General features: G+C 41.5%; 1 protein-coding gene across 6 annotated transcripts in view; it reads right to left on the bottom strand.

The window, feature by feature from the left end:
- SMOC1 (SPARC related modular calcium binding 1) overlaps window positions 1-14,062 on the bottom strand; it is a 139,253-nt gene that overhangs the window by 65,829 nt on the left and 59,362 nt on the right. For all 6 annotated transcript variants that reach the window (XM_087746459.1, XM_087746455.1, XM_087746458.1 and 3 more), the window contains exons 4-5: window positions 10,649-10,748; window positions 8,383-8,430 (exon numbers count right to left, since the gene is read on the bottom strand). In XM_087746459.1, the coding sequence (XP_087602585.1) occupies window positions 8,383-8,430; window positions 10,649-10,748 (148 nt within the window). The remainder of the gene's footprint in view (window positions 1-8,382; window positions 8,431-10,648; window positions 10,749-14,062) is intronic.

Genomic DNA, 14,062 nt, shown 5'->3' on the forward strand with positions numbered 1-14,062 from the left:
AACATTGTTGTTGTTGCCCCTCCAGCTTCCCCCTACCATATCTACAAGCACACATGCTCTGCATGCATTCAAGCTTTCCCATCACAATTTCATAGTTTCTCTCTCTTCTAGAGAAACCTTGACAGAGCTCATGGGGCAAAGGAGTCAAAAGGAAAGTACTTCTAGTCCCTCAACTGAACCCTTGCACCCACAACAAAATACATTTCCTGGTGCATTACATCGGTTTGAAAGAAAACAACACTAATGTTCAGATGTCTAGATTGTTTTGCAGGATGAGCGTACTCAAACAAAATAGGGTCATGTTAGGCTGGTATAAGAAAACAACTTCTAGCTTCACTTACCTGCAAACCCAGCAATTTCTCCAGTTTATCCTCAGGTTTATTTTTAAGGAACAGCTACAGAAGACAGGAAGTCTAGTACTATTAATTTCAAAGTTATAATGATGGTGTTTTAAAGGATCTAGGGAAATATATAGAGCAATAGTATAACATCTTGGCATGCTGATCCAGACACTCAAAGAGCATGGGAAGAATTTTTTTAACAACTCTTTAAAAAAGAAAAGGTGTCGAGGCCACATAGCTACGAAGTATTTAAACGACAAAAACAACCCACACTGCAGAACTACTCCATTTCTCTGCAAGCTGTAATTGGTCAGACACCAGAAATCCATGTATAGCATATAAACAGTTAATAATACCTTAACAGATGTTGCTTAATCAATTGTTAGCCTGCTTATTAGATCTACTCACCAGGCTGCTCAATATCATGACTTAATCGTTTAAAAACCTTTACAGCTGTCCTTAAGACATTACAGACATGAGTAGTCTGTAGATTGCTGTAACAACACTTGTAAACTACAATTTTATTAAGTCATATTATATAGACTAACCTACCGATTAGAACTGTTACTATATAGATGAAAGCAGAATTCTTGCATTATATCAAACAAAATATACTTTAAAACAGAACTTGCTTTCTGCTTAAACTTGCCAATGAAACTTTCTTCAGCCTCAAATTTGATACATATGTTCTGAGGCCCACAAAAAATGTCTTGATGAAAACTAAACAATTTCAGACAAGTCAGTGATGTGGGGACCCAAAAGGATTGTTTTTAATTCTACTGTTTATGGACCAAATTGGAGGTTGAATTTTTCTTCTAGGCCTTAATATTTCAAAAATCTGGTTGATTTATGAGATATATCTAAGTGTTTCTTAGAACACTGCTCTACTCTGGAAAAGTGATCCAGTATACACAGTATTGTAAAATTACATTCCTCTGTTCTCACAAAAATTGATCACAACTCCCAGTTAAAAGCTGGATTCTCTCCATCTTATAAAATCTGTAAAATTGGCAAACTACAATCTGCTGTACCTGTGAAATTCACTTGCTTTCTACAATTACATTTAACTGGAATTTAAGAAAAAATTTTGTAGATTATGTACAGTGTAGGGATAGCAATAGGAACCAGACAGAATTTTGAATATCTACAAACTGGCAAACCTACTGGTTAAAGTAATAGCATTTTTTTACAGAACTATTTTTATAATAGAGAAGCAAACTTCAATTCTACCGCTAAGTTGCTCAGAAAGATAAATACGAGCTAACCATAAGATTATGTGCTACAAATTCCATCTACAGAATTTTTTTATTCACAGCCCACTCAGGCCTTCGCAGGACAGTGTTTTTGTTGCACTAATCTCTCCTAGTTACTTCTCAGTCACCTGAGTTTTTATCCCAGTTTCATGAAAAGTAGCACAAATTCATGTTTCTCCCAGAGAGTATTTCCTGCCCCCTGTTAAATTTTATCAGGGTAGACTGAGAAACTGTCACCATCAGTGTGTGGTAGGACAAATCAAGCTTTCGCACGACCAGAGGACTTGGAGCATTCACGTAGCACATGCACAGCAAATCTGCTGCTTTCAGGAAGCAGACTTACATATGCTTAGCACAGTCTGACTTTCCACATAGCTACACTATACGCGCAGCTCTGTCCAGAAGCATCGAACTGTATGCATGCACTTTGTGTACACGTGTGTATTTTACCCAGGAAAGACGTGACAAAAACATAGCTCTAGTCTAGGAATATTACGTGACAAAGTTGAACGGTTCAGAAAGCAATTTTTGTATGAAAATTCTCCTTTATCCAGACTTATGAACTACTATATTATTTATTTAAAAACAAATACGTAACATAAGCAACCCAGAAGAATTGTTTGGGTAGCACTGCAAACTCAGTACCTGCTAATGTTCTGCAAGAAATCAATCATAAAATGGTGCTCACCAGCTAGAACCATCACTTGACTTCATACTGCCCCAGTAAACTTGTATTTCTTTCACCTTACTGATGAAAGCCATACAATATTTCTCTACCTTTCCTGTATCCTCCACAAGCTGCTAAAGACATCACAAAGCATTTTCTCAGTATTGATGAGGTTGGAGAGGCAGGAATAATTGGGCACTTGAAGCTTGCTTTGTGTAATAGCACAGCTCTGTTTCAGATTTGATCAGTACCCAGTTGAATCCAGAAAGAACCGGAGAAGGTAAAGACCAAAGTCCCAGTCTCAGGTTGTGGTCACGTTTCAACTTGACATTTTTGTCAAGATATTACCTGCCTTCTGAGATGTACTAACCACTGCAGAGGCAGCGTGCTCCCCTCCCTGCAAACAGATGGCAGGTGAATTAGTGCCAGCTGCACCTGACTTCTTACCACCAGCAGACAAAGCTTCCAGGTCTCCATGCACAGACGGTTCCATTTATTTACATCAGCACAAGCCATCCTCCACTTGGGTTTGCCCGAGGAGAGCGTTCACCCTTTACTGCTCAGTCTAATTACTGACTCAGACTAATGGCTCATTACTGATTCAAATTGCTCAGTCTACTGGCTGCACAACTAGGCCATTAACATTTTCTAGAGGTAAGACTCTTGGAAACCAGCAGGAAGAGAGCCACAGAACGGGCCAACTTGCCCACAACTGCAGCAGAGAATTTCCCTGCAACGAAGCCTGCCTTCAAGCCCATTTCTCGCAGTTAAACCCACTAAAAGGGACCAATTCTACATGTTTAATGGACGGGAGTTTTAAGTTGTTCATCTTAGGTTCCTCAAATTGCTTCAGTGTTCTCTTGTAGGCTGCAAACTCATTGGGCAAAGCTTTTCGCAACTCCATGCAAGAGTCATGCTACATGTAAGACAGTAAGTGTAAAACAAGCTCAACCCAGGCTGTGCCTTCTGTGGGACCATCAGAGCTTCCATTTCAGCAACATCACTGTACCTGCCCCAGATTCAGGGAACGGCAGATGCTATTGCCAGCTTTTGCAATAAGGAAACAAAGCAAGTCAAAACAGGCCTGGAACTTTACACACTACAAGAGACTTTATGAAAGAAAAAGGGAGTTCATACCACTCAAGACTCTTCATGACTGGCACTGACAGTTTATCCAGCCCATATTTACCCTGTACTTGCATGATCTTTTAATCCCAGATTATAGAACTAAGCCTCCTTTCCCATTTCCTTCATTCAGTTGATTTAAAAATGCTATCAACATCTCTCTCACAGTGTCCAAAACAGTTAACAACCACTAAACGAAGCAGTATCCCTACTTAGATTTGCCCTCCCCCCCCCCCCCCCCCAATTTCCAATCTCTTCACTTTTAATTCACTCAGTTTCCAGTTTTGAGAAAGAAGACCAAGTGATTTTATGGAGATAAGCAATGACATGGCTGCTTTTTACATCCCTCTGCCTCCTGACCAGCCTACTTTTTAAAACCTGCTTGGTGACTGCGAAAGACGCTACTCATGGCTGCAATATGCCAAATTTGTAGCTTTGAGCTCTTAAAGCCCCAGCATTCCTTAGATAAAGAAAATGAAGTTTTGTTTTGTTTCATGTTTGCTTGTTTTGTTTCAAACATGTGGCACAACTTCCCTTTGCCTGGAAAGGAACGTTCTGCATTCTTTAGGCAGGGAAGAAATCCAGTCATGTTGGCTCCAAGGATGCCTTTCACTCATTCTTAAAACATTAACAACCTCCCAGTGGGAGAGAGGGGGGAGATCCAGCCCTCTAGGGGACAGCGTGCATCTCCCAAGTCTCAGGCCTTTCAAACTAAGCAGCAACTGGAGTAAATTAGTGCAAGAAGCTCCTTACAAAAAAGGATTTTACAAGGAACAAGCCAGAATAAGGAACAGACAGCAAGAGAAATCTGCAGTTCTGGATATCCTAATCCCACCCAAGAATAACTGCATTCCCTGACAAAGGTCCTGGAAACTTGTTCTTCACTTGCAGGCTGAATTCAGCATAGAAAGAACAGTGGTAAGTGTTTAAGCTGCAAAGTCCACGCACCAAGCACGTCCTGGAGAACCTGGGTTTCCATTCCACCTCATACAAACATGCCTCCGTCTCCCCAAGCCCAGGTCTGTTCTGCATTTCAGCAACAGAGCACTTCTCAGGCACAGAACAAATCAATATGTTCTATTTTAAAGTTTTAAGTTTGGTGCCAATTTAATTTGATTTAAACTACCTTACAGGGCAAATTGTATGAGTAACTGGCATTGCATCATACAGCAATACCAGCAATGTAAACACGGGCAACCAGAGCATGGGATTTAAAAATAAAAAGGATTTCTTGCAGAAAGCTCCACGGAGCCACTTCTGGAGCTATATGCCAAGCCACATGACCATAAAGCCATTTAATTTTCTTTTCATCAGTAGTGAGAGAGCCTGTGAGTGAAGTCACATGTTACCTCACACCTTCTGGTCACTCCATCATACCTATTGACCCCCAGAAATCAGGGCTAAACAGGATGGAAAAGAGGTCAAAACATTCGAAGAAAGAGAGTTATTACCGATAACCAGCCCTTTTCTCCTTCCAATTTTAATTTGCCTCTTCTAAAGGAGAGCTAATATGCTAGTAAAGCCTTCCCTTTCATTTATTACCCGACAGCTTAAGCCTATCCATCTGCACTGTTTCTAGGGCAGAGCAGCCTCCATCCAAAAAACTATTTTACCCTGAAGACTTGAAAGGCACCAGCATCACAGAAAGTTTATTAGCTCCATATCTTACATTCCTGTATGAATGGGACAAAAGAAATCACTTTTGAGAGTCTTAGCTATTCCTTTTCCTCCTGAGAGCACCTATTCTGTGCTCATCCAGCACCTATTCTGTGCTCACCCTCATCCAGGGATAGAGAGAGGAGTCTGCTGTGCAGTGGAAAAAGTCCAAAAGCTCCTGAGTCAGATGGCAGTTGCCCAAAGTGATGTCAGAAGTTTCCAAGATGTGCCTGTACAACAGAAAGGTCATCACTGACCCAGTTCCTGCTGAACCCCTCCTCATCCCTGTCCTTTTTCTCTTCTTGCAAAGAGCAATCTTTGCAGAAAGAGTCTGAACACTCAGCTAGAATGGATGGTTATATGCACGCTGGCTAGCCACCAGTCTTCAGGGAAGCCAGACCTCCAGCGACCACCTTGCTTCAAGGAAGCCAGGCTGTTCTTGGTTCCAACTTCCTTACAACAGGACCCAATACTGGAATTTTGAATCAAGGTAACTTAAGACAAGAAAAAACACTGATAAGACAGCCAAATTCATTTTTAGATTAGGTATTCATCACTAGCTGAAAAAGTAATGCTAAGTCCATCAAATTTGAACCCAAATCATTTCCGCTTCTAAAAGCCCTCTTGATTTTAAAAGACCTATTTAATAATTCCTCACAAGTATTTTTCTAACATGATGGAAAAAGGCCAAAGTGGCTTGTGCAGGGGCTTCCAACAGATATGAACAGTTCAGAATCGGAGGGGACAGAAAGTTTACATGATTGCTTGAAGCATGCTGGCCCAAAGGGAAACATTTTCCTTTTCTTGACAGCTACTGCATAGGATGTTTCTGCAGCCACGTGACCAAGCATACCATTCTTGAAACAGGATGCCACAGGCAGGACCAACGAGAATCAATTAATATTACAAATTTTAGATTAATTCATTCATTTGCCGTTCTCTTTTTTTGCATGTTCCAACCTCTGAGTTAATAAAGGGAGTGAAATGGGAAAAACAAGTTCAGATTTTTTCCGCTTTTGCTCCTGTTTCGTATGAAATCCAATGTCAGCTGCTTCTTATTCTAGAAGAAGAGACCAGGACTACTCAGGAAAGAAGCCTACAAAAAAACCCCACTCAGAAATAATGCAGATTTCAAGAGCTACTTTATTTGTTTGCACTTCAGGCTAGACTAGCAATGATTGCATTAACAGAATGATAACAATGCATTCAGGTGCCAATTATACATTAACACGTAATTACAGGTTTACAGGGACATATCGTTATCTAAAATAAGAAGCAGGCTTCAGCATTCAGTCTTAACTAAGTAGTTTTCCTTGCATCTTTCTTCTCCCTACCTTTTCCTAAGTTACTATACACAACCAATAGACTGGAGAGCAGATATGCTCAAAATGCATCACTGCTCTGAAAATAGCAATCTATAATTCCTGTTAAGTATTTTCAGGACTGGTTTGACAGTCTTGGAATCATAGAATGCTTTGGGTTGGAAGGGACCTTTAAAGGTTATCTAGTCCAACCCCCCTGCAATTGGCAGGGTCATCTACAACTCGATCAGATTGCTCAGAGCCCCATCCAGCCTGACCTTGGATGTTTCCAGGGATGGGGCATCTACCACCTCTCTGGGCAACCCGTCCAGTGTTGCACTACCCTCACTGTAAAAAATTTCTTCTTTATATCTAGCCTGGATCTACCCTCTTTTAGTTTAAAACCCATTACCCCTTGTCCTATCGCTATTGGCCCTGTTAAAAAGTCTGTCGCCATCTTTCTCTTAGGCCCCCTTTAAGTACTGAAAGGCTGCAATAAGGTCTCCCCGCAGCCTTCTCTTCTCCAGGCTGAACAACCCCAGCTCTCTCAGCCTTTCCTCATAGCAGAGGTGCTCCATCCCTCTGATCATTTTTGTGGCCCTCCTCTGGACCCTCTCCAACAGGTCCATGTCCTTCCTGTGCTGAGGACCCCAGAGCTGAATGCAGTACTCCAGGTGGGGTCACACCAGAGCAGAGTAGAGGGGCAGAGTTGCCTTCCTTGCCCTGCTGGCCACGCTGCTTTTGATACAGCCCAGGATACAGTTGGCCTTCTGGGCTGCGAGAGCACATTGCCGGCTCATGTCCAGCTTTTTGTCTATCAGTACCCCCAAGTCCTTGTTGGCAGGGCTGCTCTCAATCCCTTCATCCCCCAGCCTGTATTGATACCAGGGATTGCCCTGACCCAGGTGCAGGACCTTGCACTTGTCCTTGTTGAACCTCATGAGGTTCACACAGGCCTATTTCTCCAGCTTGTCCAGGTCCCTCTGGGCATCCCGTCCCTCAGGTGTGTCAACTGCACCACTCAGCTTGGTGTCAACAGACAGTCAGCAGACAGTCCCAACATGGAAGATGTTCTTCAAATTAAAGTGCTGGCATCAAGGTAGGCATTTTCATGAGTTTGGAAGTGTCAGGAATAATTGGTTTAGAGCGTTAGCAGTAAAAATCCTGCTTCAGATATCAAAACAGGAACTTTTCCCAGGAAACAGCCTTCATCCTCACCAGCAGGAGTGAGGATGCATTCATCCCTCTTTTCTTGTAGTAAGGAGACAAACTCAAAAGTTGGCTCTGAACGGGGGGCAGAGGGGAGAAGCGTTGAAAATCAGGGTGTGGAGAAGGCCTAAAGACAAATTTGACTGCTCATCAAGGCATACTTCAGTGGTCACCCATCCCAAGACTATTTCAATGAATGCAAACCAAAGGACACAGAGAAGGGCTACGAATACACACAGGAGGAGAACACCATATCTAGTGCCTTGCTCTGGAAAGGCAAGGACTGAAGAAAGGAGTGTAAAGAAGGACCAACAATGCTTAATTCACTAAAGAGTGAGATTTCTAAGCACAGCTAGGGTTTAATCCAGTGCTGCTCCAGCTGGCCAGAAGGTTTTATGCTCTGTTAAAAACCCCACCTTTCAATGCATATAAAGCCACAACCATGACATTGGCACTCCTGACTCACAGTGTACTAGGCATATTGATAGTCCTCCTAATCTCTAGGGATTTTACTGAGAAATGCTCAGTAGTTAACCTCAGGGTGAATGAGCAGAGGTTATTCTGTGCCAGCCACCGCTTTGGGAAGCTCTGCTTTCATGTACTACATCTCAGCTGACGAGCACATAGCAGAGCACACCATTTTCTGCTCCACAGGGTAGTGCACAGACAGACTGTCATCTTATTCCTCCTCCTGAAGGGGGACATCTAAAGGCACATAAGCCTCCCACACACCAAGCTGGTTAGGAACCTGGGTTCTGAGTTTTCTCAAGGGACTTGGCTAGGCAGCTGCTGTTACAAAACAAGTTGCTGAAGCACAGGACTCCACTCACCTTTCCTTCCTGAATTACCCTGGCTTGATGGTTTATCAGTTACAGAACCTAAAGGGAAGGAAAAAGACAGACAGACATCTGCATGATCACACAGAACATGAAATATCACATTAATACAGTCAATATATCAACCCACAAAGTGTCTGTTTTACTTGCCAACAGCTCAGTTTAGGAGTCAGAGAGCCTGTGGCTTCAACCAACTGGGGTAGCATAAGGAAGTTTTATGCATTAAGATGTTAAATCAGGATGAGGGTAAACAAGAAACCTTTAGTAGCTGGATCCAGTGATTTGAAAGAGCTCAACAGAGCAGTGTGTTAGTAAGAAACCTGGAATAAATGCAAGGGCAAGGAGGAAAGATCAGTAAGAGTCACTTTCATTTGCAAATGTCAGGAAGAACAAATCAAAACCAGGTGGGGAGAGTGTGCAGGGAATGCAAGCGGCAGTATTCTAAAGGAAAGGGATTAAGTGGGACAATTTGCAGAAAATGGATTTCAAGCAACCCCTGAACATCCCCAGCTGTTTGAAAAGGGACACTGAATAAGATCCAGCGTGTACTTGAATAGAACACATCTTGGGGTTTTTAGCATAACTTAGATCGTCACATAATATAAATGATTCTACACTTCTGCAGTTTGCTTTAGTGCTTCATCACAGTTTTCCACTAAAACTTGAACTGATAATGAAATCTTTTTGAACAAGTCCATTACCAAAGTGTATAAAAATCTATGACAGGTTGGTTTTTGGGGTTTTTTTTTGGAATAGCTTTATTCCCAGGAAACTGATTCTTCTGTGCACCATTACTAAATGGTTCCAGTGATCACTGATCCTTCAGGAAACATGGATCATAAGTCAGTTCCAAAGGAGTCAGGCCCAAGAGTCTGGTCAAGATAAACTCATAACATAAAGTCTATTGCCCAGGCACTTTCACTTGCAGATCAGTTCATCACAGATCTACTGCTGAATTACAAGTAGGAAGCACATACCCAATATTAGTCATCATAGGCCTAACATCTGTGTGTCCTACAATACACCATGAATTTATAAATTTGTGTTACCTGGAAAGTAAACAGCTCAAGACAAAATGAACAGATCAGCAAAACTCTAAAACATGCCCTACCAAAACCATATACTGGTAATGGTGGCACAAAGTCATATTCTAAGGTTTAAGCCAAATTACTGTAGCATTTCACCTTACACAAAAACAGGATATTAATCTTATTTTCTTTCCATGTACCTGTGAAACACCAAGCATGTCCTCAAGCTACATTGACTCACTGGTTCCCAGACAGTTCTCCCACTCAACTCAAACCCTCATGCAAGTCACTATGTTTGCTTATTACCACAAAACACCCTACAGCCAAGAGGACACTGAATAAAGCGAGGATTAAAAAACCAAAAAGTTTGACTGCTGTCTTGCTCGCATCTGAAGGGCAAAGACTGCAGGGCCATATCAAAATCCAGAGCCCAACCTCATCCCATTTGAGCTGTGGGCTGCCATACTGAATGGTGGGGAGAATAAAACAAACAACATCACTGTTTTAAGTACAGAAAATGATGGATTTGGGCACAGTAAACCATAGGGTGACAGAACAGTGTCAGGCTGAGAGCCCAGAAGCATGTCACTTAATAAACCCATGAGTAACAGCCTGGCTCTGGACCTCCCTCTCGTGAGCTACGGTGCAAGCCCAGTGCTGTCCGGCCCATGACACAAACACAGGGGTCCTGGAACTAAGCAACACGATCAGAAGACCCAAATCCATTATAACAGCAGGACCCCAGATTTAGGGGCTAGTAGTCAACAACTACCAGTTTCTCACAGAACCACCTTACCAAACTTTTAACTGAAGTCACGCTGCAGGCAAGACAACTCCATGGCCTACCCAATACAGCCCAAGAATGACTTCTTTTAAAATACAGCTCATGGAAAAAAGTTATCCCATCTGTTACAGGAATCTCTGATTTTGGTGTACACAGGAACACTGAGACTCTTGCCTTGGCTACCACAGGCTGTTACCTTAGTGGTTTTGCTCAGTGAGCCTTACAGGAGTGTCTGTATCCTAACTGCAGGGCGGGCATGCCACAGTCCAAGCTCTCTTGCAGCTCCCAAATGCCAGCAAGCACATAGGGCGATACAAGCACAACGGCAGAGTTAAATCAGGCAAACTGGCCAAGTCACCTGAAAAGATTAAGCACTCTGAACAGGACGTGTTCTCCCCAGCCCCTTCAGTTATCAAATTAGTATTTGTTGAAGCCACTCCCACAGTACCTGAACATACAGGAGTTTTGTTCTGTACAGAAGAGCCGCTAATAGGCTTGCCATCAGGTGTCACACACCAGCAGTATCCAGTGTAGGTATGGCACTGCACCTGTTTAATAAAACAAAGAGCAGGCATTTCATTTCTCACTCTATCACCCACCACGTTTATTATAATCCAGCATCTTAGTGGAAGTCCCAACCCAGACGCATCACAAACACATGCTTCAGAGTGAGAAGGTCACTCAAGGTCACACAACGATATCAGAGTATCTTTGATATCATTATTTTTTCTTTCTCCCCTCACCTCCCTCCCCAAAGAAAGGTTATTTCTCCTACTCCAACTTCTTTAGCCGCAATTCAGGAGGCAAAAGAAGTTACAAGTAGTCCGCTGAGAACACTTCAGTTTGGGGATGCAGCAGTTGTGTCTCAGCTCATTCCACCCTCTGCTAAATCCCATTTACTATTTATGATTAAATAGTTGTCCCACTGCCTCTCAGCTGGGATAAGAAAAGGCCACCCTGGCCCAATTCCACAGCCACTGCTTGAGAACAGCATTCTGTGGGCCTTTCGAGAGCACTGTGTTCAGAAAAATGCAACACAGACTTGTTATGTTAACAAACCCTCTCCAGATAGATTTAAGCTCTCTCCTGTTCCTATGTCAACCTAGGCAGTACGAGCAAGATCCAACATGCTTGCTCTTCATGTATTGACAAGGACTTAAGAACATTTGATGAAGACTCTAATGAGCCAAAAGGTACACAGCATAATATGCACCTTGCTTAACTTTAAAGCTCTAAATCTGAACTGAACATCTAGAGTTGCCCAGTTCCTTCCTTCGCCACAGAAGGACACCAGAATGACTAGTTCAGATGTGGACCTCTAAAGCGAGAATAGATAAATCCTGATCTAGCTGATTGGTCTTAGTAACAGCTATGCAGATATTATTTCAGTGGCACTATAGTTTCATCCAGCTTAATAAATTTAATTACAGCCTTCGCCTCAGCTTTCAAAGAGTGATCAAGCATTTGCATGAAATTGAGCATGCCTTTTCATTTCCCTTGAGACACAAGTAAATGATCATCATACAGGCATCTGTGGAAATACTAACAGTTTCCAAAATTCTTTCTAGGATTCTAGCCACACTTTCAGTTGTGGTTGAGTGTTCACATCAGTACTTCCAGCACCTTGAAATGGTATAGAAATGCCTACATTACTATAAGCTAGAGATGGCTTCTTCAATACATTTCTGAAAAAGTCATGAAATGAGATCACTTCAGAAACTGCCTTTTTATTGTACTTGTAAATTGAATTCTGTCCATTCTCTCTTTTTTTCCAAGCAAGTTCATTGAAGCTGATTTCCCGTTCCAGTCCTCTCCACACAGAGGAGTGACAGGGTGTTTGCGCCGTTCCCTTCATTAGGGATCCTTCAGAGCTAGAACAGTCATTCCCCCTTGCTGACAGCTGGCTCTGATTCCCTAAGGTAGCAGGGTTTGTTCAGAGACTTAACAGCAGTCTTTTTAAAAGGCTTAGAGTATCACATAAAACATGATCTAAGAGCAATTATAACACGGTACCATGTGTTTATCTTGGGTTTTACTAAAGTGCAAAGCAATCATTTTGCCTCAAGAAAATTCAGTTTTTAGCAGCCAAAATCAACAATACTTTCATGTACCCGTGTTACTAAAGTCACTGTCACTGATATCTGCACACTTTCATTTTTATTCTCTCAATACACCACAAAATTGATTGCAAATTACTCAAAAGCACTATGAATATAATTAGCAATAACCAAGTTGCAAAATATTTCTTGTTGCTCAATCTAATCAATTGCAGATTCAAAACAAGTGTGATGGAACGGCTCAGGTTTCTGTGCTTAGTGTTTATCTTCGCTGATTACACACACATTATTGCATTCCCAACAGCACAAGAAGCTGTCTTTACATCTGAGCATTAACTGTAAAAATCTTACCCAGAGATGAAGCTAAATTCCATGACAGGGTCTTCAATTCATAGGGCAAGACCATTCCATGTTACATTACAGAAAAAAATCCAGTGTACCCAGCATTTGAAAAAATTCAAGTGTTAGTGACTTGATAGTACTTCAGCCAAGCCTTCAGAAAATAAAGTACATGGTAGAGGAGTCCAAAAGATTTATTGACATAAATTTAGAATAGATGCATTAACTAAGAGCATGTTATGCGACTCATCTCAATGGAGAGCCACCAATTACATGCACTCATTTATGCAAGCCAAGCACATTACATCCATAAAAGCGAAGTAATTTTGTAAATAACTAAGCTAATGAATGCTGGTCTTTCTTGGATTGGTATCCCATGGCCCTTTCTTCCCTCTGCCACCATTTAAAAAAAAAAAAAAACACAAAGAAATAAATCTCAGATTGACAGCACTTTCACAACAACAACATGTTCTACTGCAGCACCGAAGGACTTCCCTACTACAGATAATAGCAGCAATGAAATCTCAGGCCTTAAAAAACTATCCATGAAGAACAGACACTTCAGAATCCTCAAAAATCACTGCAATTGGCTTTTCTGAATGTCTTCATGTTGCGAGATGCTACCTTTCACCATGACACCTGACCAGGTCTCAGCGTATTTAGGTGCCATAACAATAGTGGCCTACAGCCCAGAGTTTGCAGCTTAAAGGCTGGGAAAAAAAACTGGTATACTTTTCATCAGTTACATAACACTGATATGGCATTGAAAAAATGTAAAGGCAATAGCTGATCCAGTACCATTTCTAAACACTGTGTGTAAACACAAACTCTGTAAAAAGTGTCAACTATTCAGGAGCACCTACAGTAAGGAATCTTGAAAATTCGTGGTTTTACTTTAAATTTTTCCAATTATCTTAGGTTTGAGTTTTTGTTTCTAAATCCCATTTAAATCTTCTACCTGAAATTCAACCTCATTCTAATCGTACTACCATACTAGCAAGATTTTTAAATACTATTAAAATCAGAAGAATAACTGTGTAAAAGTGACACCTGTTTACTGCACAGATCTAATCTTCAGTTACTGAGTTACGTTGGGCTCTACGAAAATATATGTTAGAAAAAGTGTGTTTGACTTTTTTTGGCTCTCAGTCCTCTAAAGCTAAGCACTGTATCAGAGAAAATACATTATCAATTTCATATAAAAAATAAACTTGACTGCTAACCAAGCTGCAAGCTACAGAATGCTCATTACTGCTGGAAAGGCACATGACAGAGTTTGACCTCTCAAATTAACATACACCTGTCCAACAGCTGAACATTTTAAGTTACATAATAGGGAATCAGAGAAATAAAACCTGCAAATCCTTTGTGGGCTTCCAACAGATTCCCCATTAACATCTACACTTTCAAAAAAAAAAAAAAAAAAATCAAACTGCAGTTTAAAGCCCTGCAAGGACCCAAATCCC

The sequence above is a fragment of the Nipponia nippon genome, unplaced genomic scaffold, assembly GCF_047370975.1.
Source record: "Nipponia nippon isolate SJK-2023a ecotype South Korea unplaced genomic scaffold, ASM4737097v1 scaffold_10, whole genome shotgun sequence".
Lineage (NCBI taxonomy): Eukaryota > Metazoa > Chordata > Aves > Pelecaniformes > Threskiornithidae > Nipponia > Nipponia nippon.